We start from the raw sequence: 26,529 nt of genomic DNA on the forward strand, positions 1-26,529 counted from the left end.
ATTGACTCGCTGAACCCTACAAAGAGGTACTGTAATCAATACACAGAGCTGAGAAGTAACTCGCCCAGGCCACAAGGGTCTCCATCTAGGGCTCTCTAGCTGCCCAGGGTTGCCATGTTCATGCGAATTAGGGACTCAGCTCTCTTTATGTAGAGACAACCTATCCACACTTAGTGTGATAGTGTGAGCAGTCTATAAGGTACACAGCGGTACTCTAGAAACCATAGGCCTGGGCTGGAGAGATGGCTCAGCGGTTAAGAGCACTGGCCACTGACTGTACTTCCAGAGGTCCTGAGTTCAATTCCCAGCAACCACATGGTGGCTCACAACCATCTGTAATAAGATCGGATACCCTCTTCTGGTGTGTCTGAAGACAGCTACAGTGTACTCACATACATAAAAAATAAGTAAATAAATAAATCTTTTTGAAAAAGAAACAGAAGACCTTGCTCCCACCCACTCACTTTCCCTCCCCATTGTGGACTTGCTCACATGAATGTTTAACTGTATTGTCTGATTATGGCAAGCCATATTCTCCAATAAATAATCAGAGATAAGTTATAAAACATAAGGCAAGAAACAACACGGTTTAAGATGAGTATGAAGATAGAAAAAGACTTGACATTGAGAAGGGAGAGCTTTAAAAAGAACACAGTCTGTTGAGGTTTGGTCTGTTGCTGTGTACTGTAACGCTGAATTCTACACCCAAAGTTTGAGGCCCATGAGGGACCCTTATGTTTGCAAGCTTTTGTTCTGGAAACCTTGCGCCTTGATTTAAAATTATTGGTCAAATAAAATTAGCTGCAGCCAATTACTGGAGGGATTAGAAATAGGTGGGTTTGGAGTGACCTGCTTGGAGGAGAGAGAGGAGAAAAGGAGTAGGATAAAGAGGGTTAGGAGTCAAGAAACCATGGCCCTAAACCAAGCAGTGGTGGTGCCCGCCTTTAATCCCAGTACTTGGGAGGCAGAGGCAGGAGGAGGCAGGCAGATTTCTGAGTTCGAGGCCAGCCTGGTCTACAGAGTGAGTTCCAGGACAGCCAGGGCTATATAGAGAAACCCTGTCTTGGAAAAACAAAACAAAACAAACAAAAAGAAACCAGGGCCCTGAGGGCTGGCCAATTGAAGTTAAAAGCAGCCCAGATGAAACATAGTAAGAACTCAGGGTTATCAACAGAATCTCTTGTGATGTTTAAGGCTTATTGTAAATAATGAGAGTTATGTGTCTTTTATCCAGAAACTAAATCATCAAAGGTGGGGTAGAAACCCCAGATTGAAATTAAACATTTCAACCACACAGTCAGGTTTGGGGTGGGACCAGAGGAAGTTTGTTAGACAATGGCACAAAACTCTGGAAGCTGTTTCTAGAAAGGCCTTGTTTGCTTCTCTGTTGATATTTGCTTCTCTGACCAAAAACAGCCTGGGTAGGAGGGGCTTATTTAGCTTACAGGTTACAGTCCACCGTAAAAGAAAACCAAGACAGGAACTTGAGGCAGGAATCTAGGGGCAGGAGATGAAACAGACACCATGGAAGCCTTGCTTACTGGCTTGCTTCAAAAGGCTGAGGTTCAGCTACCTTTCTTATACAGCCCGGGTCTACCTGCCTAGCAAGGTCTTGCCTTTGGAAACAGTCCAGCTCTGAACTGGAGCAATAGCTAATGCCCAGGAATGTATGTAAACTGGCAATGTGAAATTTCACTCCACAGCTTCTTCAGATGCCCATCGATCATGACGACCATCCGACTACGAGAATTTGTAGAGCGCCGCCGGTCGATTCCACCTAGGTAAGGCTCTCCTAGATACAGAAACCACCAGGCTGAGGCAGGTGCCCAGGGCACTAGAATTACCCACCCTGTTGCTCAGACACTGAGGTGCAACTGCTGCGGGGGGCAGGGGGTGGGTGTCAAGTGAGTCCTGGGTTTAGAGGAAGATGTGGGGTTTGTATGGTTTTTTAAAAAGACATAAACAATGTGCGTGCATGTGTTGTGTGTATGTGCATGTGCGTGTGCATGTGCGCGCGCGCGTGTGTGTGTGTGTGTGTGTGTGTGTGTGTGTGTGTGCGCGCGCGTGTGCGCGTGCCACATGCTTGTAAGTTCACCTACAGGCCAGAAGAGAACATCAGGACTTAGAGCTAGAGATATTGGTGGTTGTAAGCTGTCTTGTATGGATGCTGAGGTTTGAACCAGGATCCTTTGGAAGAGCATCCAGGGGTCTTAACCACTGAACCAGTCTCCAGCTCCAAGTTTATGGAAAGTTGTGAGTTAAGAATACCTTCTTTGCAGAATCCAAGCAACCAGGAAACTCCAAATACCCAAAATATGAGACAGATGTTGGTTTTCTCGTGGAATGGGCTTCACCAGGAAGAATGGGAAACTCAAGCCCAAACTTTGAACCAGAACCATTTATTCTTGGGGTAAATAAAACCGCCATGTTTCTCTGCAATGTAAGAGCTGACTGCATAGAGTGAAACCAAGGCGGGCTTTCATTCATTCTCCAAGGCCATTTATCACACGGGATAATAAGCCCTGTAGGTATACTTTACTGTGCTGGGTTTATCTTGCTGGGAAACAGCAGGTACCATCCATAAGGCCTAAATTCACGCTCTCTCATCAGCCCCTGCTATGGATCTGCAGAGACTTAGAAACTAAGAAGTTTGGGGTAGCAAGCTTCATACCCTGGGAGCTAGCTTCTTTTTAAAAACTTTTTAGAATTATTTTTAAGTTATTACAAAAATATATGGGGTCTAGGTGTCCCGACCCTCAGGACAGTCAGCAGGGTCCTGGAACCACCTAGGGGAATGGCGAGAGACAAGACAGACACAAAAGAATTGAACAGCAAGACGAAATTCCGATCAAGCTGTCAATCTTTAATTTTCACACAAGGCGTTATAAAGGCAAGCAAGCAGATATGGGGAGGGGTGAAGGGGGAAAGTCATTGTATTTGGGGAACAATCTCAGGGGGCTAGCATTGTATCTCAGGAACAGTTTCTCAGAATTGTCTCTCAGGGTCTCAGCTAAGATTTGGCAGGTGCAGTAGGGACTTAGCATCATATTTCGATCATGAAGTGGAAAGGAGTTGCTGTGGTAACCTAACCACGGGTGAGCTTCGTTGGTTCGAGCCCACTCGGGTGAGCTCTGTACGTACTGACCATCTAGCTTACTTGGATAATCTTTAAACAAGTACATGTTCTTCTAAAAGCAGCCTAGAGAAAGCCAGCTGGAAATGGCTGAGAGGAGGGGGTTTTTGAGATCTCTGTGAGAATAGCTCCTGGCAGTCTAGGTTTAGAGTCGAGAAGGATACAAGAAATGGGAGAAGGATACAAGGAAGGGGATGTGGACTCTTCCTCCGAGGTTAAGGAAAGTCCCCCCTCCCCCAGGCTTGTAGAGCGGAGTCCCAGCATAGAGGGCTGGAGAGGCCGTTGCTTAAAGCTCTGTAAGCCTAAATCACACTGGAAACCCAAAGGTGTTGGCCATGCCAGCGCGGTGGGATTCCTGTCAAGGAGAGCTGCACATCAGAAGTAGAACCAGTGCAAGAGAGAGACTTACATGTGTTGCAGGCAACAAAACTGGAGTGGGATGCATGAAGAGTTATCTAAACCCTTGGACGTCAGACAGAGATAACAGAATTTGGGGTTTGCAGTGTTGCTTTGGTCCAGTAGTTCCTTAATATGCCCTGTTTCCTCCCATTTGGGATGGTAGGTGTATATTCTATGCTGTTGTGCCTGGAAGTATGTGATCTGGTTGATCTATGTTGATTTTATAGGGGATTATAGTTAAGAGATTGCATGAGTCTCAGAAGAGACTTTGAACTTTGAGCTTTTAAACAGTGTTGAGACTGTGATAGACGATGGGGGCCTTTTGAAGCTAGACTAAATGCATTCTGCATTATGGTGTGGATATATGTTGGGGGAAATATTAAAAATCTACCTACCAGCTCTCCTGCCCCTGCCAGGCCATCTCTCCAGCGGTCCTGCCAGCCTGCCAACTCTCTACCTGCCGGGCTATCTCCGGTGAGGGTTTGGAATACGTCTCGCTTCCACACAACACCCCACACAACCCACAATCTGCCACCTCTACACCTAATTACCCAGTAGAGTCATGACTCTTAAAGCATAATTATCCAATCAGATTTATATAACAATAAAATCACAATTTACAAGATGCCAATACAATAATTTCAGAGTCAATTGATAATGATAAAAGCTTTATCCCAAATTTTTTTGTTTTGTTTTGTTTTGTTTGAGACAGGGTTTCTCTGTATAGTCCAGGCTGTCCTGGAACTCACTCTGTAAACCAGGCTGGCCTCGAACTCAGAAATCCACCTGCCTCTGCCTTCCAAGTGCTGGGATTAAAGGCATGCGCCACCACGGCCCGGCTATCCCAATTTTTCTAACCTTGTGAAAATCTTAGCTACTTGTGGCTGTTTAAAACCACACAGGATCAAGATCTTCTTCCTGTCCATCTGCCTCCATGTTGGCTTCTCCTTTTTCCTCTGGCCCCCTCCCTCTCTCTGCAACTCTTAGCTCTGCCCCTTTTCCCTGTCCAATCACAGACCTTCTCTGCACTGATGTAATTGGACAGGGAAAATCCTGCATGATAAGCCTCTGGGTGCCAGGGAGTGGAATGTGATGTTTTGAATAAGAATGGCATAGGTCAGCCAAGCACCAGTGGCACACGCCTTTAATCCCAGCACTTGGGAGGCAGAGGCAGGTAGATTAGTGAGTTTGCGGTCAGTCTGGTCTACAGAGTGAGTTTCAGGACAGCCAGGGCTATACAAAGAAACCCTGTCATGAAAAAAGAAAAACAAAACAAAACAAAACATAAAAAAGAATGGCATAGAGCAAATGTTTGAATGCTTGGGCTCAGTCCCAGTCTCTATCTGCTGCCTATCACTTAGGATGTAAAGCTCTCTGCTCCAACCCTGGGCCTGTCTGCTTCCCATCATGATGACCTGGGGTAACCCTCTAAAATAGCAAGCAAGTTTCCGATTAAACACTCTCTTTGTATTTATTTTTTTTATTTTAACATGCTCACTTTAAATTTCTTTTTTTTTAATGTTTTTAATTTCTATATTCTTTGTTTACATTCCAAATGATTTCCGCTAACACTCTCTTTTATAAGAGTTGCAGTGGTCATGGTGTCTCTTCACAGCAGCAGAACAGTGACTAAGACAAGTATCAACCATAACAGTCTTTGAAACACCCAGACACCACTGCAGGGCTCATTCTACCTAGGAAGACAAAAACATCGAAAAAAGAAGGCACCGTTCAGTCTCCTACAAATGTCTCATTACTCTTGTTTCATCACTGATGAAAACAGTACCTATTGTTCCCATTTTACTGATGAGCAAATGGAACCTCCTCTCCCATTCCTGAGGAAATACCATGGGTCAGTCATCCTGGGTGGTAAGAGGGTACATTGGCCATCTCCAGTCCTGCCTTTAATCTCATTTTCTCTATTTGTTCATATCCTTAGCTGAGATACTTAGCTCCAAGTTTCTTGAACATGTCGTGACATTCACCACTGTCATTATGACATTGTCTAGTCGAGGCTGTCCTTACCATGAGATGAACTTCAAGAGTACCCCCGTGCCTGAACACTGCACATACATCCGAGCTTCTTAACAGTTCTTCTGATTGAACCCAAAGCAGCTTTCTCTGTCCCTTTGGTACATTAGGTATGCTTGCTGCCTGCCTAGAAGTAGGAAAATCACAGTCCAAACAGAAAGAGTGCTGAACTTCTCTGGAAAATATAAATCATACATAGATGGCTCTGAATAAGACATAGAATTTAGGGACTGAGTTTTATGCCTTTGGTATTTATTAGCTGCGTAGTATCCAGAATGTCCACCTAGCCTCTCTGAGCTTCTTTTTGCTGTTATAAAATAGTTAAAAAAACAGGGAGCTCATGTTTCCTTTGCTAGGTGCCTGATAATTAAATGGGATCCTATGGTTAAGGCTGGAGGCCCAGCACAGATGTCTCAGAAGGGCACATGATGGTATCCCTCCGGTAGTGGTACTGTATAGACAGACAAATTCAGTCCTGAACTCACCCATGTATATTGAATGTTCTCTGTGTCTAAGTCCAGATCCTGTTCTGGGTGCAGCCATCCTCCTGGGGGGCAGATCTAATCTACCATAGGTTGAAACCACGCTTTCCAAGCTGTCTGGACACACAAATGACGGAGAGTGTAAGCAGATACAATGGGCTTACCAGCTTACCTTTGGAGGGCTCTGACTGATGCAGCAATCAGTAGCCTGTAAGCACGGCATGACCCAAGGGGCGAATATTCCCATTCATGCATCCTTCCCTCCCTCCGCCCCCACCAAACCTCCAGGGAAGAAGCTGAGTACTTACTGTAAAGCCCCTGGCCAAGCCAGAGCATTTCTCCCTAAGGGGATTTTTTTTTCTCCCTCACTATTTTAAAGGCTGAATTAGACATTCCAAGTTAAGGTGACACATAAGAACTTAGAAAACCACACTAAAGAATCAGAGGGAGATGGGCAGGCAAAGTAGAGAACACCTCAAACCCAAGCATTCAAGAAGTTGAGGCAGGGGGCTGGAGAGATGGCTCAGCAGTTAAGAGCACTGACTGCTCTTCCAAAGGTCCTGAGTTCAAATCCCAGCAACCACATGGTGGCTCACAACCATCTGTAATGAGATCTGATGCCCTCCTCTAGTGCATCTGAAGACAGAGACAGTGTCTTTGCTCACTCAGATACATAAAATAAATAAATAAATACATATTTAAAAAAAAAAAGAAGTTGAGGCAGAAGGATTGTAAGCTTTGGGGTCAGTATGGACAATTCAGAGAGACCCTATCTCAAAATAAAAATAAAGGGGGTTGGGTGGGACTCGGTTGGATAGAACTCCTGCTTAGCACGCGAAAGTCCCTGGTTCAACAGCTCTGACAAGATGGGAAAGGGGTGGGTAAGCGGAGCGGGGCAAGCAAAAGTCTCCACTCAGCCTGTGCCCTGCCCCCATGTAAGCCGCTCACCCTCCCCACCTCTCGCCACTTCCGCCTGGCCCGCCAGGGCTCTCTTCCAAGGAACTGCAGCGGGAAGCCGGTGAAGGATGGCTCCATTCTCGAAGTAATGGCGGATGAAGTAGAGCGGGATGAACTGCTTCAGAGCCTCAGCAGGCTTTGTTGTACAGATGATGTCAGAGGAGATCAAACAGCCTGCTGTAGACAGCACTGCAGACATGAGGGCCGTGTCCCAGATACCTGTGATATATATATCACAGGTATATATATATATATATATATATATATTGGATATATATATCCAATATATATATATATATATATCTCCAATATATATATATATATCACAGGTATATATTGGTTTTTTTTGGATTTGGTTTTTTCGAGACAGGGTTTCTCTGTATAGCCCTGGCTGTCCTGGAGCTCAATCTGTAGACCAGGCTGGCCTTGAACTCAGAAATCCACCTGCCTCTGCTTCCCAGAGTGCTGGGATTACAGGCGTGCGCCACCACCGCCCGGCCATATTTTTTTTTTTTAAAGATTTATTTATTATATGTAAGTACACTGTTGCTGTCTTCAGACACTTCAAACGAGGGCATCGGATCCCATTACAGATGGTTATGAGCCACCATGTGGTTGCTGGTATTTGAACTCGGGACCTTCGGAATAGCAGTCGGTGCTCTTAACCACTGAGCCATCTCTCCAACCCGCTTGGTATCATTTTTAATGATTTCTTTTCTTTTCTTTTTGTTAGTTATTTGCAAGCTGTTATTATTTTATTTATTTACTGTTGCCCCCTTCTCAGTCCCCCCTCCACGAAACCCCCACACCCTCACCCCTCCCCTTTGCCTTTAAGAGGTTGCTCCCCCACCCCTCCACCCACTCCCACCTCATCCCTCCAGCATCCCCCTTCTCTGGGGCATCAGCTGAAGGGGATTATATCCTCATAGGAAGAACAACAGTATCAACTAACTGGACCCCCTCAGAGCTCCCAGGGACTAAGCCACCAACCAAAGAGCACACATGGGCCTGTTTCTGTCTCCCACTACTTAAGTAGCAGAGGACTGCCTTATCTGGCATCAGTTGGGAGCAATGCGCTTGGTCCTTTATTGTTTTTAAGATTTATCTGATAGTTACTATTGTACATAGTATCTGTTACTGTTGTGGATAGTATCTGCTACTGTTGTGGATAGTATCTGTTACTGTTGTGGATAGCCCTGGGCTTGTATTTTGATGCTAATTCCACTCCTCAGAGGGGCTGCAGAGGAGGAATTGCCTTGTGAACCTTCTTCCCACCTAAACTTTTCAAATAAAGGCTTGAGCCAATGATTGGGCAGGAAGAAGTGGGAGGAGCTAAGAGTCTAGGGGAGGAGCAATGGGGGTGGGGAATAGGAGGGGGAGGAGCTACATGAGATCAACAGAGAGGCTGCAGAGAGAGAAGCTCGTGGCCTGGAGAAACACAAGTTATATGGGATAATATAGATGGGAATAGAGTAGTGTAGTGGGAGACCTGTCCAATCTAGGTTTGTAGCTTGTTTTGTTAACTGAGTTGAGCTTTCTTTTACTGGGGAATTGGGTTGGAAACAAAGTAGCGACATGTTACAGTAACCAAAAGCTAGCACATCCACATATACTCTAAACTCAGCTGTGATTTAGTCTTGGCTGATGTGTGACTTCCCTTCTCTAGACTCTTCCCCATACTCTTAGCCTAGGCCAACCTTAGTGTTCCATCAGCTCATTCTCTAACCTGTCACAGCTTTGGTGTAAGGGTCTATTGTACTCTCCTGTCTCAATATTACCAGGGACCAACCTCCGCTGAGCACCACCTCCATAGGCTCTACCACTTCCTAACAGCGCCATCATGGGAGCCGAGGCGCCCGTCCACATACCTCTGCATCTTGGTTATAGGAACACACCTCAAGCTCACACCCCAGACATACTTCTTCCCATGTAGGTGGCTCATATTACGCTTCAAAACAAGAACCAAGATGGTGGCATCTACTGGCAATCCCAGCACTGAGGCAGGAAAATGGTAATAAGTTCAGGAACAGCCAGCCAGACCTCTGTCCTTAGCACACAGCTCCCTCCCAGACTTAGTACCACATGCCTTGACATTACGGTCCTATATAACCAATTATTACAGTTAAGTAAAAAATCTTTTTACTTAACTGTATTTACCCTTTATGTACTTAGTATTTACCCTTTGAAATGTTTACAAGATTCTTGTAAACATTTCAAAGGGTAAACAATAAGGAATTCTCCTTTTTTTATTCCTGTGTTTCAGCAATTATCAAAATCTGTTTCATTGACTTTGAGGATTTATTTCATTTTATGTGCATGTATGTATATATGTATATATATATATATATATATGTGTGTGTGTGTGTTGTAAGACCCCAAAAACCGAGGGTGCCCCAGCACCCCACATCCCGGAAGGCGACACCCAAATCACTCGAGAGAAACGGTCTCGATGCAATAGCATGAGGATTTCTTTATTTCCAGAATTCTGGGTTCCATAGCCGTGCATCAGGCAGGGTTAGAGGACTATGGACCCGAGTGCCGAATTGCAACAGCTTTTATAAGTTTACAACAAAGCCCGCGAATCACAAACCAATCATTTCTTAGCATGGAGAGCCCACGAAATGCGAGCCAATTGATTTGTACCACTCATAGTTTTTTGGCCAATCAGTTTAAATTATCAGAGCCTGTGCTCAGTGGACCAATTAGTTTCCTACAATGTCTACAGCTGTGTGAACTCCTGCTTGGGGTAAAGGCGTAAGTTTACAGAAGATAAGCTTAGCCCATTTCCAGTTACCCTATGGGGCCAGGATCCCCTATTCAAGGCCTTTCTGCTAGGTCTAAACAAAGGGCGGGCTCTGGAATGTGACCTTTCACCTAGTTTCTAACAAAGTGAGATAGCATTTTAAACTCCTGATTTCTTGGGGTCATTAGAGTTAGGCTGTGTTATTTTCTGTCCTTTCATGTGTATGTCCCACATGTGTGCAGGTAGCCTCAGGGTCCAGAAAAGGACATCAAATCCTGGGAACTGGAGTTATGGAAGGTCGCGAGCTGTCAGATATGGGTTCTGGGCACTGATCTGGGTCCTCTGCAAGAGCAGCCAGTGCTCTAAACTGCCCTGAACTGCCTGTCCTTGTCTCTGGTTTTACAGATTATTTCTTATTCCTTCCTCTTCCCCCTCTCTGTCCCACCCTCCTTTCCTCTCCTCCCTTTTTCTTTTCCCTAATATTTTGACCTAATACATGACATGCTAAGAATTTCCCCATGAATCCTGGAAGTAAATGACATTCTGTTATAGGTTTTAGAGGTTACTGGGGAAGGGAAACCAGCCAATACCACAAACTCAGGTCTGGCGGAAAGACACTTATGAATAACTACCAACATGCCTGGAAAATTCCACTGGCCTCAGCCACTTGGAACAGAGTCCAGATAAATTATCTATCACACACCAGCTGGTATGCCTCTGGAAAGAACAGACTGCTGTGACTACTTCTTCCTCGCCTGCTTCCCCTAGGCTATATATCACTCACCAAGGAAAGGACATCAAAGGCTATTACCCTGGACAACTGGCAAGACTCCATTTTGATTACAGTGTGAAGAAGGCTCCAAGGTGAGACATGGCCTAAATCTTAATTTCTAAGAATATCATCAAAGCTAAAATGATAAGTGAAGTGGACTGTATTATCTTTTCTAAAGATTAATTATGGATGTGCATGTATATGTGGGTATGTGTACCTGAGGGCAGGAACCCATGGAGGGCAGTGAACTGCCCCATGGAGATGCTGGGAATTGAACTCAGGTTCTCAGTAGGAGCTGAGCAGTTGTATTCTGTAGCTGCCTGCAGCTACTACGAACTGGGTCCTGGAAGAGAGCTGAGGGATGGATGGGGAAGAGGTGAAAAGGAGGCCAGGATGATAGTTTACTGATTGAGGCCCCAACTTTAATGGAGGTCAGACCATTTAACAGTTTGGGCAAGCCCCTCCCCCGAGACTCCTGGCTGAGTTCTGGGGAAGTCTTCTGGTGGTCCTTGGCTCCTTTGCTCAGGCAGTTGGGTGGGTCACCCTGCTTAATTCAGGAATTCATAGACCTGGAGGAACAATAAACTTGACCTTCACTCAGAGCATTCCACCCTAGGTGGAGCAGGATTCTGACTTGCACAAGAATCCACGCTCCACCTAGGCTGGGAGAGGAAGTTTACATTGACCAGTGTCAAGTACACTCTGAGCACTCCACCCTAGGATAAAAATTCCTGCCGTAACCTACTTCCCTATTATGCCCTAACATCAGATTCCTGCCCAAAGCCCTTGTCTTTGGCCAATGTCAAGTTCCTACCAAGTGGCATGACACCCCAATATGGCTCTGTACACTGAGTCATTTCTCCAGTTCCTAGCTGCACAACCGTAATAATAACAATAATAATACTGTTCATCACAAGTGTTACCTGATAGATAGAAGGGTGGGGGGGGGGGGAAATACACCAAACTATTAAAATGTTAGGGCTTCTTGATTTTGGTTTTGTGGGACTTTGAGTGTTGAGGTCGAACCCAAAGCCCCAAGTATGCTCAGCATGAACTCCAGTACGGGTCTGCGTCTCTAGCATTGACAAGAACGGGTTTTGTTTGTATTTTTCACAAATAGTAATATTATTAGTACTTCATCCTTTTTTTAAAAATCTTTTCTCTATTTCATAGTACTTCCACAAAATTAAATCATCTATGAAATTCAAGAAACATGTAGTTTAGAATTCCAGATTGGCAAAACAAGTTAAAACTTGCTAGCATTTGATTTCATTCTAAGTAGAGTTATAAGTCTGGTCTATGTGTTTCCTTCCGATCTATGCGTGGCTTTCACGAAAAGAAAAGCAAAAAATAATAAGCATAGAGGTGTTGACTTTATTTTCTGGTTCAGAAAAACTAGAAGCTATAGGAGGCAAAAAGAAAAAAAAGTGTTGATTTGAGGAACTTATAAAATGTTTGATTTGGGGCAATTTTCACATTCTCTGAGTATCACACTCCCAAATAAAAGCATTGATGTAACATCCTAAGGCAGAGAGATAAAGCACTTGGCTTTTGAATTCATCATCAGGATTTCAGGTCTGCCACTTCTGATGTCTCCCTACTTTTTTCATGTGCTCTCATTCTTTCAATTAGCACAAAGGTCCCTTGAAAAGCTTTCTTAGTCTTTGTTGACATCCTTCATTGCTAGACGTGCTGAGACAAAATACATGTATATTTTCAAGGTCTCAGTGCAGGCCACCTAGCGTCCCAGTGTGCTTACATCCAAGCCTTCAGCATGCCAGGCCTGTAAGTGAATGCTCCCAGGGATGGGTGCCGTTATTGGCCACTGCGTTTGGATGTCTCGTGTGCTTTCATCTTTGGGGGATAGTTGGGGAGGAGCATGGGAAGGTTACAACTGTTCTCCAGGATACCAAGGTAAGCCGTAGGGTTGGTCTAGCTAAAAAATGCTTTGACTCCTAGATTGCAGTTGATGAGGAAATGGACCAGTTCTCCAAAGGTGCTCAGGAAGCTGTTTTTGTTTCAATGTAGACCCCTCATAGACTTGGCAGTTCCACTCAGGAGCAAAATTCCATATCAGCCTCAATTAGACCAGCAAACGCTCTTTCGATACATTAGTTTCAGAAGATTGTCAAGGCCTACAGACTTGTGGCATAATGAAACGACTTACCAAAGAGACTACTCCCTGCCGTTTTATGAGATTGGTAAGTGCTGTCATCTAGCAGAGATTAGTCTTGCCAGTGGGCCAAGATCAGCATGTCACCGGGGCTTAAGGCCTCAAATGGCATGACTGGGACCAGTCAGGCTAGGGGCAGAGGTACATGTACAGATCTAAAAGTTGAAAGAAGTCAATGCCCAAGCCTCGTCCTTTCCTTCTAACTCCCTGTATCTGAGACTTTAAGACCCCAAAAACCGAGGTTCCCCAGCACCCCACGCCCCAGAAGGCGACACCCAAATCACTCATGAGAAACGGTCTCGATGCAATAGCATGAGGATTTCTTTATTCCAGAATTCTGGGTTCCACAGCCGTACCCCATGCAGGGGTAGAGGACTGAGGACCCTGTGCAACTGAAGTCGGGTATTTAAAGGGGAAAAATTACAAGACAAGGGTTGGAGGCCACAATTCACAAGGCAAGAGGTGTTGGACAAAATGTGCAGAATGGGGAAGTACAGAATGAGGAAGTAAGGAAGGTTAGAGATTATCTGGAGCAAACGTCCTTGGGGCTTTGAATTGTTAAACATTGGAACTAGAACCGGGTGGGCTATCTTTCTCAAGCTGAAAGCAGAAAAACAAGTTACTCTGTGCTGAGCTAGTTGTTTAGAGGTCTAAAAACATTGAGTTGGGGGTCTCTCAAGACCAAAACGGTGAGGGCCCTTCACTGTCCCCAGAAGCTAACCCACTGAGCACTAGAAATGGGTTCTTGAGTGCACCTGTGCTCTGCTGAGGGAGCCCTTTTAAATGCCTAGAACAATAATTTACATCATGGTTCAGAAGTTCTACACTCCCCTGGAAGTACATCTGTATGTTGTGGCCTGTTTGAGGGTCCCTGAGGTGGGCAGAAGGGATCCTGGGTATTCATGTGACACCCATTGAGACAGTACCCACGTCACCATAGTCATTGATGCTTAACTTTGGCTCGTTGAGTGAATTGCTGAGTTTCTAAATGAGTGACCCCCAACATTTGGAGGTGGGGTGGGGTGCGGTGGTCTCATACTTTGGCAGGCACATATTTAGTCTCTGTATGGCTCTCTGGGTTGAGTGCTGTTGTTTTAAACAGGGGAAGTCAAGTTTCCAAGATGTCTCATGAACTAACCCTAAATCACACACCAGGCAGGAGGAAAGAGGCAAAATTCGCACCCAGATTGCTTTTCAGCATGGCTCACCTCAAAGCTATACTGTCTGTCATAGTCTGCATTGCTAATTGCATAGTCGGTTTCCTTAAAAAATAGTTCCCAGCCTGGCGGTGGTGGTGCACGCCTTTAGAGGCAGGCAGGTTTCTGAGTTCACCAGCCTGGTCTACAGAGTGAGTTCCAGGACAGCCAGGACTATACAGAGAAAAAAAACCAAAAAAAAAAAAAAAAAAAAAAAAAAAAAAAGTTACTGCCTTTAAACTGAAAAACAGAAAACTGATGATATAAGTATAACTATCTACTCTAAAGGCTGAAGCTTACAGACTGGAAGTTCAAAGGTGACCTGGGCTAAAAAATGAGTTTAAGAGTAGTAGAGTTGGGAAAGATTTCCCTTCTGTCTCTTGTCCCCAGAGAAGGCAACTGCAGTCTGGAGGAATGCTAGAGTCAGGAGGGAAGAGAAATCCAGGCTGAAAGCCAGAAAATAAAATTATAAAAGAGCTCCACTCACTCTTCAGACAGCCTTCTCTGATAGCTGCTAGAAAATTTAAGACCCCAACCAGTGGTACTTGTTTCGAGACACAGAGACACGGAGATGAAGATAGATGCGAAAGCAAGAGGTTTATTTTCTAGTACATCAGGTCAACCCTCAATCAGTTCTTTAAGGCAAGTGACGAGAAGGTGACCCCTGAATGGCTATTACAAGCAGTTTTTATACTTTTTAGGAGCACAGGTGACATCAGCAAGGTTACAGTTCAAACTTACTGGCTAAGCATATTGACTTTTAAACCTATTGGCTAGCAAACATGACTCACATTTGAACTCTACCTGGGACTTTCCAGAGGGTCAGGTGACTGACTGTCAGTGAGTACATTCTGAGAATTTTTTATTCAAAATGTTCCTGTGGGTGGAAAATGAAATTTGGCCTAGCCTTTACTCCTAGTGAGAGGGGGAAGCTATAAGAGTATATATAAGAGTATAGCTATAAACTATATCGTGAAGGACTAGAAAAAGCCCTTAGGGTCCCTCAAAAACATTCTAAAAGAACTGTCAGCTCTCTAAGTAATTCTTGGGATTTAAAGTCAGAAATCCTGTTAGAAAAAAAATCTAAAAAAGATATAAAAAATTCTAAAAGAGCTGTGTTTGCTCTCTATGAATTTCCCAACTAAAACCAGAAATCCTGTTAGAAAAACATTCTTGAAAAGCTGTGCTGGGTAGTGGTGGTGCACACCTGTAATCCCAGCACTTGGGAGGCAGAGGCAGGTGGATTTCTAAGTTTGAGGCCAGCCCTGGTCTACAGAGTGAGTTCCAGAACAGCCAGGGCTACACAGAGAAACCCTGTCTGGAGGAAAGGAGGGAGAAAAGAAAAAGAAAAAGAAAAAGGAAAAGAAAAAGAAAAGCCGTGTTTGCTCTCCAGAGATCCTCAGATAAAAAATTCTGAAAAGGACCTGCTATTGCTCTCTGCTGACTCATCTCATATAGACCAGAATGTTTGTTTTTTTTTAATTCACATATTAAGTCAGTTATTTATTCCAGGTTTGCTTTTGACCATCCCATGAATTAGCACTCCTTAACTCTTAGGAAAAGGATGGCAAGTTTTTTTTTTTTTCCTTTTTCCAACATTGCAAAAGAATTCAGAGATCTCCTTGCCTTTGTAAACTTAACTGGGTGGGACCACATCCTGAGAGTACCATTCTGACCACACCAGGTCCTAAATTAGCTCTGTTCCAGGCTGACCCAGAACTCAGGAATCTGCCTGCATTAGTAAGCAAGAACAACCTACAACAACTACAACAACAACAACAACTTAGCTGGGTGGGACCTTGCCCTGTAATCACCACTCCCTAAATCTCTTTATCTCCTTAGTAACTTTTAGTAACTTTCTGACAAGCATTTCTAGTCATAGTCCCTAGATTAATGAAACATTTTTCATTCTTCATATCATGACATGGTTGTTTCTAATAGTGTGTTTAAAACACCTAATAGCAGAGTAAAGCTTTGTCATAATGGCATCATCAAAACGCTCTAGCCTTTGCCTCATAGTGAAAGGCTATTGCGTTCAACCCTTGCCTTCCTTGGCTCCTTCCTGCTACACACAAGGACCTGCGAGGGATTGCAAAGAGTAATGATTGGGATGGGGGCTCCGACAGGCACGAATTTAGAGATGGCAACTGCAGACACAAAGTTGGCAGAGAACAGACAACAGAAGAAAGAACAGGAGACTAGGGTTGGACATCAAAGTAAAAATCAAATGATTGTTATTACATTTTAATATAATCTTAATAATATCTATTAATTGTAAACTAAAGAAAGGGACTTTGATTCAATCCCTCTTTTCTATATTTAAAAATGTTTTAATTGCATTCTTATTTGTTATGTGTGTGCTCATGCACATGAGCATGAAGAGGTCACAGGTGAAGGGGGGGGGCGTTGGTTCTCTCCTTCCACTATCTGGGGCCAGAGGATTGGACCCAATTTATTAGACTTGGCTAGGAGTGCATTCTCCTACTGACCATCCCCCTGGCACCTATATTTTAATTATATCCCTTTAAATACTTTTATTTACTTACTTACTTATTTATTTAAATACTCTTAAAATACTTTTATTGCACACCATTTCTTAAAAGATGGTGTGATAAAATTTCAGATTGAGTAGCCCTAAAACAAATCACTAATTACTTTTAAATTCCAGATTGGGATCGGAAATTAGGCACAATTTCACTGAATCCTAGACCAGTTAATTCAATACCAGAAGTCTACTGTTGTGGTGGCGAGAGAAGCAGCTTCACAAGAAGTTTTTAAAACTAAAGTAAGCATGGCATTCCAAGAAAACAACTAGTCACAATTAGTGACTAAATTAATAGTAGCATCACTGCCTTTAAGTATGTATACAGATGGATCTAATCCTAAATGAATTTTGTGTTGCAAAATTTTTTTTTTCCAGGGCAAATGGTTTGGGAAATCAAGATCCAACCTTGAGAACATGTCATCTGTTGAGGGCCATAGCTGCGTTGTGCGGTACAGTGCTTGCCTGCAACACCACCACATAAATGGGAAAATAAAAAACCATGTCAATGTCATAATTTGTCTTAACCTGTTGGCATCTTGTTGCTGATGCTGACCCAACTTCTAATCACCTAACCTCAGTAAGTGTTCATCCATAGGATAAGAGATTATACAGTAACTTCCTATACTTATAATCATGCCATTATTACATATACACACAGAGAGGGAGGAAGGGAAAGAGGGACGTGAGTAAGAAGCCAAATGATTGTCAGGTGTTGGAGTGTCTCCCAGCACCCAGAATGCAGGATTGCTTTCCCTGGGGGTTATTTCTTTTCTTTGGGATCCTTTATTTCTTTTCCTGAGGAGTTGATGCCTAGTTCTCAAGGCTTCTTGAGAAGGATGTTGTTAACTGTAGTATAAATTATTAATTAATAAACCCCGGTGGTAAGAGACCCCAACTCAATGTTTTTAGACTCCTAAACAACTAGCCCAGCACTGAGTAACTTGTTTTTCTGCTTTCTTCTTGAGAAAGATAGCCCACCCAGTTCTAGTCCAATGTTTAACTCTACTTAAGGAAGGTTAGAGATTATCTGGAGCAAATACTCCAAGGACATTTGCTCCAGATAATCTCTAACCTTCCTTAAGGCATAAACTATTGCCTGACTTCCTCATTCTGTACTTCTCCATTCCAAGTATAATTTGTCCTCCACCCCTTGTCTTGTGATTTTTTTCCCCTTTAAATACCCCGACTTCAGTTGCTTGGGGTCCCACAGTCCTCTACCCCTGTGCGGTGTACAGCTGTGGACCCCAGAGCCCTGGAATAAAAGAAATCCTCATGTTATTGCATCAAGACCGTTTCTCACGAGTGATATGGGTGTCACCTTTCGAGGCATGGGGCGCTGGGGCACCCTCGGTTTTTGGGGGTCTTACAGTGGCAGTTTCCACTACCCACTCCAGTGGTCTAGGTTCCCAAATGAAAGACACACAGACAGACTAAGCTCCATGCAGTTAATCCTGAGTTATTACTGATTCTATGATCTACCTTGGCTGCTCCAGACCTAGGTGGGAGATCCTCTAGGGCACGCTCTTCTGGCTCCTTCACATGGTGGTGACACCCGTCTGCCTTCCACTCCTCTCAGGCAGGGCCTCTCTCCTCTCTCCCACACTCTGCCAGCATGGAGGGTCTCCCCTCCTCTTCCTTCCTCCTTCTATGCCAAGCTCAGGAATCCTAAAATCCTGCCAGTCTGTCCTCTCCAGCTATTGGCTATTGGCATCTTTATTTACCAATCAGAACCAGCTGGGGACAGGTTCCAGGAAGCTACAAGCAGGCATTCTCATGCAAACAGTTTTATTGGGGACATAATTAGCATTCAAATACAAGCAGCTACAGTTAACTCTTCTGTAAACACATGTTCATCAACCTCCCTCTTTACAGGTCCTAAATCCCACTACAGATTTGTCTCCCGGTCTTCTTCCTTGACCAATTCCTTCTGGCTCTCTCTCTTCCTCTCTTTCCCTCTCTCTTACCACTGGGGTTTATTAATTAATAATTTATACCACAGTTAACAACATCCTTCTCAAGAAGCCTTGAGAACTAGGCATCAACTCCTCAGGAAAAGAAATAAAGGATCCCAAAGAAAAGAAATAATCCCAGGGAAAGCAATCCTGCATTCTGGGTGCTGGGAGACACTCTCCAACACCTGACAATCATTTAGCTTCTTGCTCAGTCCTCCAAAGTGTAGCCTTCCCATGAATAAATTTCCTCCAAGAATATGGAATTCCATCACCAAGAGATTTGAAAACCTACATAAGAAAGACTAAAGCCAAAATAAAGGCCCAGTCAATCTAGAATAGAATTCAAGGGATGCAAAGAAAAGAAAGCAAGTGTAACTGGTTGTATTAGAAAAATAGAATATTATGTATGAATCAATATTATGGGCATTATATATGCAGATTAATGATGAAGGACTCACTCATGACTGAGAAGCCTTGTGATATGCTATCTATCTGTAAGCTCCCCTGAAGGCTGTGAGGTTCCATTCCAAGCCCAAAGTTCTGAGAACTTGCATGGAGAATACTGGTGTGTTAGGTCCTGGTCCAAGTCTGAAGGTCTGGTTCAGTCCAAATGAATTTCCTACATTTAAAAACTTAGTCCCTAATTGGTGGCCCTGTTTGGGTAGTTATAAAAGATGTGGCCTTGCTGGAGGAAATATGTCATTAAGGACAGGATTTGAGATTTCAAAAGCCACATCCCACTCCCAGTGTTCTCCCTCACGGTCACAATTCGAGACGGAAGCTCTCGGCTTGCTGTTCCAGCCACCACGCTTGCCTGTTTGTCATGCTCTCCCAATCAGTACTCCGACCTTTGTGTCAGGTAACCGCTCTTGAAGGACAGCTTAATTTGCATGGTAACATGTTAGCTTAAGGTCAAACATTCAGTCTCTATTGAGGCCCAACAGAGGCCAAGAACTGTCTGAAAAAGAAAGTAGTTTTCTGCAAGAAAGGTCTGGCTCTGTTCTAAAGACCTGTTCTGTGATTCTGGGCCTGCCAACCTCTCTACACAGCATTTCTTTTTGCCACAGACAGGCCTACTGGCTCATATGGCCTTAGTGGTGGGGCAGCTTGCAGAATAGCCTGGGTCTACTATAGAGCATTTTTTTGTTATGAGACCAGTTTAGAACCATTAGTTTTTGGTAGTATACAAGTGTATAAGACGAGAATTCCCTTATTTTAATAATTTGTTTGGCAAAATTAGCAGCTTGAAATAATAAGACCAAAAAAGGAATACAAATGTTTTATTTACATATAAAATAGAGAGGCCCAGTAGGCTCCTGGGAGGAGCCTGATGCAACAACTTAACCTTTCCTTCAGGAGGTCTATCTTTTTTAAGTTTTATTTTATTTTTATTGCATTTTATTATTTATTACTGTGTGTACATGCGCATGGGGGTATGCATGTTGTATGCATGGCACACGTGTTGGGATCAGAGGACAACTCTGTGGAGTCAGTTCTCACCTTCCACCTTTACATGGTTCCAAGGATTGGACTCAAGTTATCAGGCTTGTACAAGAGCTCTTGTGTACCGTGTACTTGTATGCTCTCTCCACCTTTAGTTCTAGGATGTGACTGAACTACCAGCCCCCTACCAGCTTCCCTTAAATCCTCGGATAAAAGACACACACACACACACACACACACACACACACACAATTTTTCAATTACAACTTGCCTTCTTGGCACAATTACTGGGTGCTGATATCTCCTGCCTGCAAAAGCATGCCCCTACCAGTTTATTTTCTCTGTCTCTCCCACCAGCCCTAAACTTCAGTGGCTAGTCCCACCCAGCCCCCCTCAAACATCCTTGGCCACCCACCTGTAGTAGTGGCCACAGGCCCCAGTTTCCCCCCAAGACCTCACATAGTTGCTGTGTTCTTCCTCCAAAGCATGGCAGAAACTCCTCCACCTTCCTTTTCCTCCTGGGACCAGGAATTCCCACCTGTACCTTCCACCTAGCAATTAGGCCCTCAGCTTTCTTTACTGACAAATCAAGAACCAATTAGGAAACAGAACCTTAGCATCAGAACCGCCCCCTTCAATCCCCAAAGATACTTAGGCTTTAGGTTTACTATTTCCTTAGGCAGAAGCAGTTCTAATGACTTCCAGGTGGTTTCTCCCACCAGCTAGCCCTCTGCTCCTGGGTCAAAGCACCAATATGGGATTCTTTCAGATGCTAAGTATTATTCGCATTAATTCTTCTAGAACAAAACAAAACAACAACAACAAAAATGACAGTACAGGTTCAGAGCCCTGAGACACAGCATTGAAGACCCACACCACCACAGATCCCAATCTCTGTAAGCTCTGCAAGGCCAGCTTCAGATCTGGAATCAGTCAGTACTGAGCCAGACCACACAAAGGTGAATCATTTCTTTTACTCCAAGGAACATAAACATTAGTAAGAACCCACATAAACCTTGCCAGGAAGCAAGAAGAAATAGCATCAGCATGTTTGGGTAAATGAGCTGTTGAGATCATGACCCCCCTTCATACACAGTCCCAGGGCCTTGAGCATTCCATGCAAGCAGTCCGTCCCTCAGCTGAGCTATACCCTCAACCCCTATTTGTTTCTTCTGGTTAAAAGTCATTCAGACATGAAGTTTGACTACTTTTCAATTGCCTTTTAATTGTATTTAATCCTTACAGATTGTCAACAAATTCCACCACTTTTAGTTTGTCTTTTGTATGTTCTATGCCTTGTTAAATAATTTTATCTCCCATTATTGTCTCTTTTTGTATTTTGTTTGTTTGTTTGTTTGTTTTTTGTTTTGTTTTATTTTTGAGATGGGATTTCTTTCTGTGTAGCCCTGGCTGTTCTGGAGCTCACTCTGTAGACAAACCAGGCTGGCCTCAAATTCAGAGATCTGGGGCCAGGTGTGGTGGCACACACCTATAATCCCAGCACTTGGGAGGCAGAGGCAGGCGGATTTCGGAGTTCGAGGCCAGCCTGGTCTACAGAATGAGTTCCAGGACAGCCAGGGCTATACAGAGAAACCCTGTCTCGAAAAACCAACCAACCAACCAACCAAAACCCCTCAGAGATCTGCCTGCCTCTGCCTCCCAAGTGTTGGCTTCAGATTTTTAAGTTATTTTCATAGAAAGTTGACACCCCCTGGTGGGGTATAATAAGTCTTGAAAAGAAGTTCAATGTGGCAGGTGCGAGTATTCTGGTACATTAAGTTGGTACAAATGGTTTATTTCTTTTAACTTGTTTAAATTGTTATGATCAATATGTTAAACTTTGTGGTTATATTGTTCCTCTGGGAGAGGTCAAATAAGGGAGACCTCCAGAAGACTGGATTCTTATTTTGACTATTAGACTAACTGATTTAAAGCAACTCTGTCTGTGACGCCAAAATCAGGTCACAGAAAGTAAAAATTCCTATTCTAAATCTATATTTAATACCAATTTAGCACCAATAACATACAAAAATTCTGGTCCCTGCTCTTGTCAATTACATTTTTATAAATGCACCAAGTCCCATAAATTGTTAAAACATTAATGCCAGTTGTCAAGTAGCTTCCGTGGGGATCTTTGGGTATATTTTGTGGTTCATTTATTTATTCTTCCTGTAGATTCATTCATTTTTCAGATAGTTATTTTTGTTTGTGGCATCCTCAGTATTTTAAGGGTCTGTATTAAAATAGCTTTTCAAGTTCCAACTCCCTCAGGTTCTCAAAACCATCTTCAACTTCCCCCATGAGTACAGTAGCTTTGTATGTGTCAACTGGCTAAGGCAGACCTGAGCCAGGTGTGGAAGCACACACAGGAAAGTGGGTCCAGAAAGTTCAAGGAAATTCTGAGCTACAAGGTGACTTCCAGGCCAACTAGGATCATCCAAGACTCTGTCTAAAGTAAAACCACAGAACCTCATATTATCTTTTCAAATATGTTTTAATACCAACTATGTGTACTAACCTTTCCTGCTCAAGTATCTCTTGCTACATTTGAATAAGGTTAACTTTCTGGTGAGTCCCACTTGCAGACACTCAATATACTAAATTTTAAAATTTAAGATGTGTATGCCCACTACATGCTTGCACGTATTCATGAAGACCAAATGACAGCATCAGATCCGCACAACTGAAGTTAGAAGTAGCTGAGAGGCACTGTGTTGGAAGTGAACTCTGGTCTTCTGAAAAGACAGTGACCTAAACTGCTGAACTGTCTCTCCATCCCCTAGCTCAGGTTTTCCAGTTCAGCAGTTCTGCTGCTCACTGTAACAGGCATATAGTATTTCTACCTACAGGAGCCTCTCATAATAACAAGTACTGGTTATTTGGCTGAGCATCCCTGAATCCACTGCCAACTCACCAGCTCCTTCCTAATTTGGTTCCATTTCTTCACTTCTGCAGATCTTTCCAGTCTGGACCTGGAACATTGTCCCTCATCCCATTAGTTAGTATGTTTAGCTGTCTCCTAAGAGCCTTCTCTGGCCCTTATCGATGTTTTGATTAGGTTCCATTCATTTCACCATGTATTGCTTCATTGGAGTATATACGTATAAAACATCATTCATCAATGTTTAGGATGCTGCTGTTACTGTACGGTTAGACTGTATTTGCCCCAGCTACTGCATATTCAGTATCTAGCAGGATATGGCATATATATAGCTTTGTTAAATAAAATTATAATAGTTATCAATGATTTGAAGAACAGAAGATCATCTTGTCTAAAGCAACTGATAGTTCACATTCAAAGAGAAACTGAATTATCCAGCGATGGAAGACATTTCCTGACTTGAATGAAAATGTGTTCATTACTCAAAGTATGTTTCAATAATGCAATGCTTATAGCCAAGAACACAGACTTTCCAAGACCTTTCAGTTTCCACAGGGAGAGAAGCAGGATTTACTGCCATTTGCACTTCTGACATGTTATATGGCTGAAGAAATCACCTGTGTATTGAACCCAATGAAACCACTCCTATTTTAGAATTTTTCTTGAACCATGTATTAATATATTTTCAGTAAAAAAAATTTAGATCCTCCCAAAGATTATACTGATCTCTGCCCATCTTGTCCCAGGGTGCAAGGGAGACCTTCCTCTCCACTAATATTACAAGGAACAGAAGAAAACAACACACAAAGCATACTGGAAATGTTTGGTTCCTTTTAATCAGCTATTGGTGGTATAATAAAATAATTTCAAGAGATACCTAATTTAAGCATTTAATGGTTCATGGAAGGATAATCTCAGCATAGCATAAAGCCTAAGTGTCAGATGATACCTCTTCCTCAGGAAAGGAGGGATGGAGGCTTGATCAAAACCATAGCTGACAACTTGGGCTCATGTGGGTTACTTAAGGGTCATGTTGTGTAGACTGGCAGGCGAAATGTTGGAAGCAAACCCACTGTTCTCAGAAACAACAGTATGCTTAAAAAAGAAAAAGAGATATACATTTGAGCTCATATCTGAAAACAAAAATATTCACCAACTATCACAACATATTTTTTTAATAGTTATCTTCTAACATTAAGATTGTTATGGTAGGGAAACATCTTTTTGAACACTCAATTTAATGTTCACTGTATTAAATAAATTGCAGAGAGAACTAAGTTCTGTGTTCTATACAAATTAAAAGTCCCATGAACATACTCCCCCCACCCTACCAAAGCTCAGTTTTGCAATGGTCTCAGCAGAAAAAAAAAAAGCAGTTTACAATTTAAACAGAATTCTTAGCATTACAAAAGTTGACAGAACCCCTATCTTTTCATTATTTTTTTCCTAACAGCAAAGATTACAATGACAGAAGTGAATGATCAGAATGTAAAAAATATTTGTGCAAAATTGCATTAACTGTTCTCACCATCTAATCAGGGTAAAAAACTCAAATGCAATGGCCTTAATGAAGAAAAGCTACGCTGGAAGTTCTAGATGTCAAGCAGGGATTATACAGTTACTGATCATGGAAAGGACTGTGCGGCACCATGAGCAGCCAAGCCACAGAAGTGGCAGCCACGCCAAACCGGCAGCTGGATGAGAGCGCCAGGCTAGCCATGACAGCCACCGTCAGAGACTGCAAACCAACGCCAGCTCAAAACTCATTTCAATGTCTTTATTCTTGAATTTGCAGATCACAGAGAAAAGTTTAAGTCTTTTCCTTCCTCTCAAGGAGAGTCTTCGAGCACTGCTGGAAATCCTTAGAAGAGCTGAATCATGGACTCTCTCGATTTACCTACACCAATCCATTTAACTAGAAAACAAGAAAATAGCATCAGATCCCTTAGGTACTCGCCCTTCGATAGAGAGAGAGGGGACTGTCCTGCTAGGCAAGAGTTAAACTCCCAACTTTCCTACATTTTAAGATCAAAGTGATGTTGTATTTAAAAAGTAAAGGTTCAAAAAAGAAAGTATTAGGTTTTTCCAGTACTATGAGTGATTGACATGAATTTTTTAAAGTTAATATTATTTCTTAAAGGTTAATGTATACTGTTAATATTATTTCTTAAAGTGCAATGAATAAATATCTTTCATCTCAAAAACAAAGTATAATTCTGCTAGATAATTTAGTGTATGACAGAAACCTTTTAGGATAAATTAAGTAATATCCATTAATATAGATTTGAGAATCAAAAGGAATAGGTTTCTAGAGAGTTGGCTCAGTGGTTCAGAGTCCTTGCTGTTCCTGCAGAGAGGACCCTGGTTCAAATCCTAGCACAAAATGACTCAAAACCATTTGTAACTGTAGATCCTGAAAAGTCCACAACACCCTCTTCTGGCTCTGTGGGCATTGTACAAATGTGGTGTGCATTTAGGCACACATAAAATAACAAACCTTAAGGAGTTCTTCCTCCATGTAATATAATTTTAGCATATTTTAAACATAAAACATGACTTGTTACCCTTTGTATTAAGTGTATTTAAAATTGAAAAAACATATGCTGTATTAAGAGTATTTTTTTAAGAGTACTTTTTGTGTTTTATTCTAAACATGACAAATACACAGGAAAAACTGTCATCTTTACATACAATGATTTGAGTAAGTAAATTGATCTTTTAAGACATTAAAAAATTAAGTTGCACATATTTCTGCTTTGGGCTTTTTTTTCTGTAAGGTTTCTTGTTATATAATGGTAAAAAATTGATGAGCTAGTTTCATTTTCTTTTTTCTTTTTTTTAAAAAAGATTTATTTATTATATGTAAGTATACTGTAGCTGCTGTCTTCAGACACCACAGAAAGAGGGCAACAGATCTTGTGACAGATGGTTGTGAATCACCATGTGTTGCTGGGATTTGAACTCAGGACCTTCGGAAGAGCAGTCAGTGCTCTTAACTGCTAGTTTCATTTTTAGTTATTGTTTTATGATTTATTATAGTATACTAAATTTTATATATTTTCATTTCTAGACCACAAAGAATTACTGCTATTCAAAAATAATTTAAATGGATAAAATAAACATTTCAGTTATGTTATTAATAAAGGTGAATTCCAAGTATTTTGTTCTGCTTGCTTTTTTAAAAATGTATTTAATTCTTTATTTTATGTGCATTGGTGTTTTGCCTGTATTTATGCCTATGTGAAGGTGTGCGGTTATCAGATCTTGGAGTTACAGGCAATTGTGAGCTGCCATGTGGGTGCTGGGAATTGAACCTGGGTCTTCTAGAAGAGCAGTCAGTGCACTAAGCCGTATCTCTAGCCCTTGAAGTTTTGTGTTTTATTAAATAAACAGCTGTACTCTGTATCAGAGAGAGGTCGTCATCTACTTCCTCCACGTTGCTCCTTTTGTCAGCAGCTTGTGCTCATTGTCTTCTAGAACGGATGCACACCAGAAAGAATCCAGATCTGACTAACCTGCCTTTTATTCTGTTTTAACTATACAACTTTTACCATTTCTTCACCCTCAATGATTATGACAATAAAGTCTTGGTCCCAATCGGCAGAGATATAAGGAATTTTTTAAATAAAGTTTTTGATAAATACAAAGCCTTAGGAATAGCCCAGTATACCAGTCCAGGGCTAGGAGCAGTCATCGCTGCCTTAGAGTTCTAGATTATTTGTAGAACTACTGGGTTCCGTACAGTACAGGTTGGATAAGAGTCAGCTGGTTGGTAAGAGTCAGCCATTTATATTTCAAAAACAGTTGACTAAAAACCATTAG

At 42.5% G+C, this 26,529-nt stretch overlaps 2 protein-coding genes across 2 annotated transcripts in view; one reads left to right on the forward strand and one right to left on the reverse strand.

The window, feature by feature from the left end:
* The first annotated feature begins 1,725 nt into the window (after window positions 1-1,725).
* C12H1orf100 (chromosome 12 C1orf100 homolog) lies at window positions 1,726-16,664 on the forward strand. The gene is made up of 4 exons (XM_052200658.1): window positions 1,726-1,781; window positions 10,514-10,609; window positions 12,546-12,718; window positions 16,555-16,664. Exons 1-4 carry the CDS (start codon window positions 1,726-1,728, stop codon window positions 16,662-16,664), a joined length of 435 nt encoding a protein of 144 aa, XP_052056618.1.
* A 6,854-nt stretch (window positions 16,665-23,518) lies between these two features.
* Adss2 (adenylosuccinate synthase 2) overlaps window positions 23,519-26,529 on the reverse strand; it is a 33,025-nt gene continuing 30,014 nt past the window's right edge. Inside the window, exon 13 of the mRNA XM_052200031.1 lies at window positions 23,519-24,622. Coding sequence (XP_052055991.1) covers window positions 24,570-24,622 — 53 coding nt within the window. The 3' untranslated portion in view covers window positions 23,519-24,569. The remainder of the gene's footprint in view (window positions 24,623-26,529) is intronic.

The sequence above is a fragment of the Apodemus sylvaticus genome, chromosome 12, assembly GCF_947179515.1.
Source record: "Apodemus sylvaticus chromosome 12, mApoSyl1.1, whole genome shotgun sequence".
NCBI lineage: Eukaryota > Metazoa > Chordata > Mammalia > Rodentia > Muridae > Apodemus > Apodemus sylvaticus.

Coding starts and splice junctions, on each gene's coding strand:
- C12H1orf100 (XM_052200658.1), top strand. CDS start 1,726: ATGACGACCATCCGACTACGAGAATTTGTAGAGCGCCGCCGGTCGATT. Junction 1,782..10,513: donor CGCCGGTCGATTCCACCTAG/GTAAGGCTCTCC, acceptor TGCTTCCCCTAG/GCTATATATCACTCACCAAG. Junction 12,719..16,554: donor CCTGCCGTTTTATGAGATTG/GTAAGTGCTGTC, acceptor TTTAAATTCCAG/ATTGGGATCGGAAATTAGGC.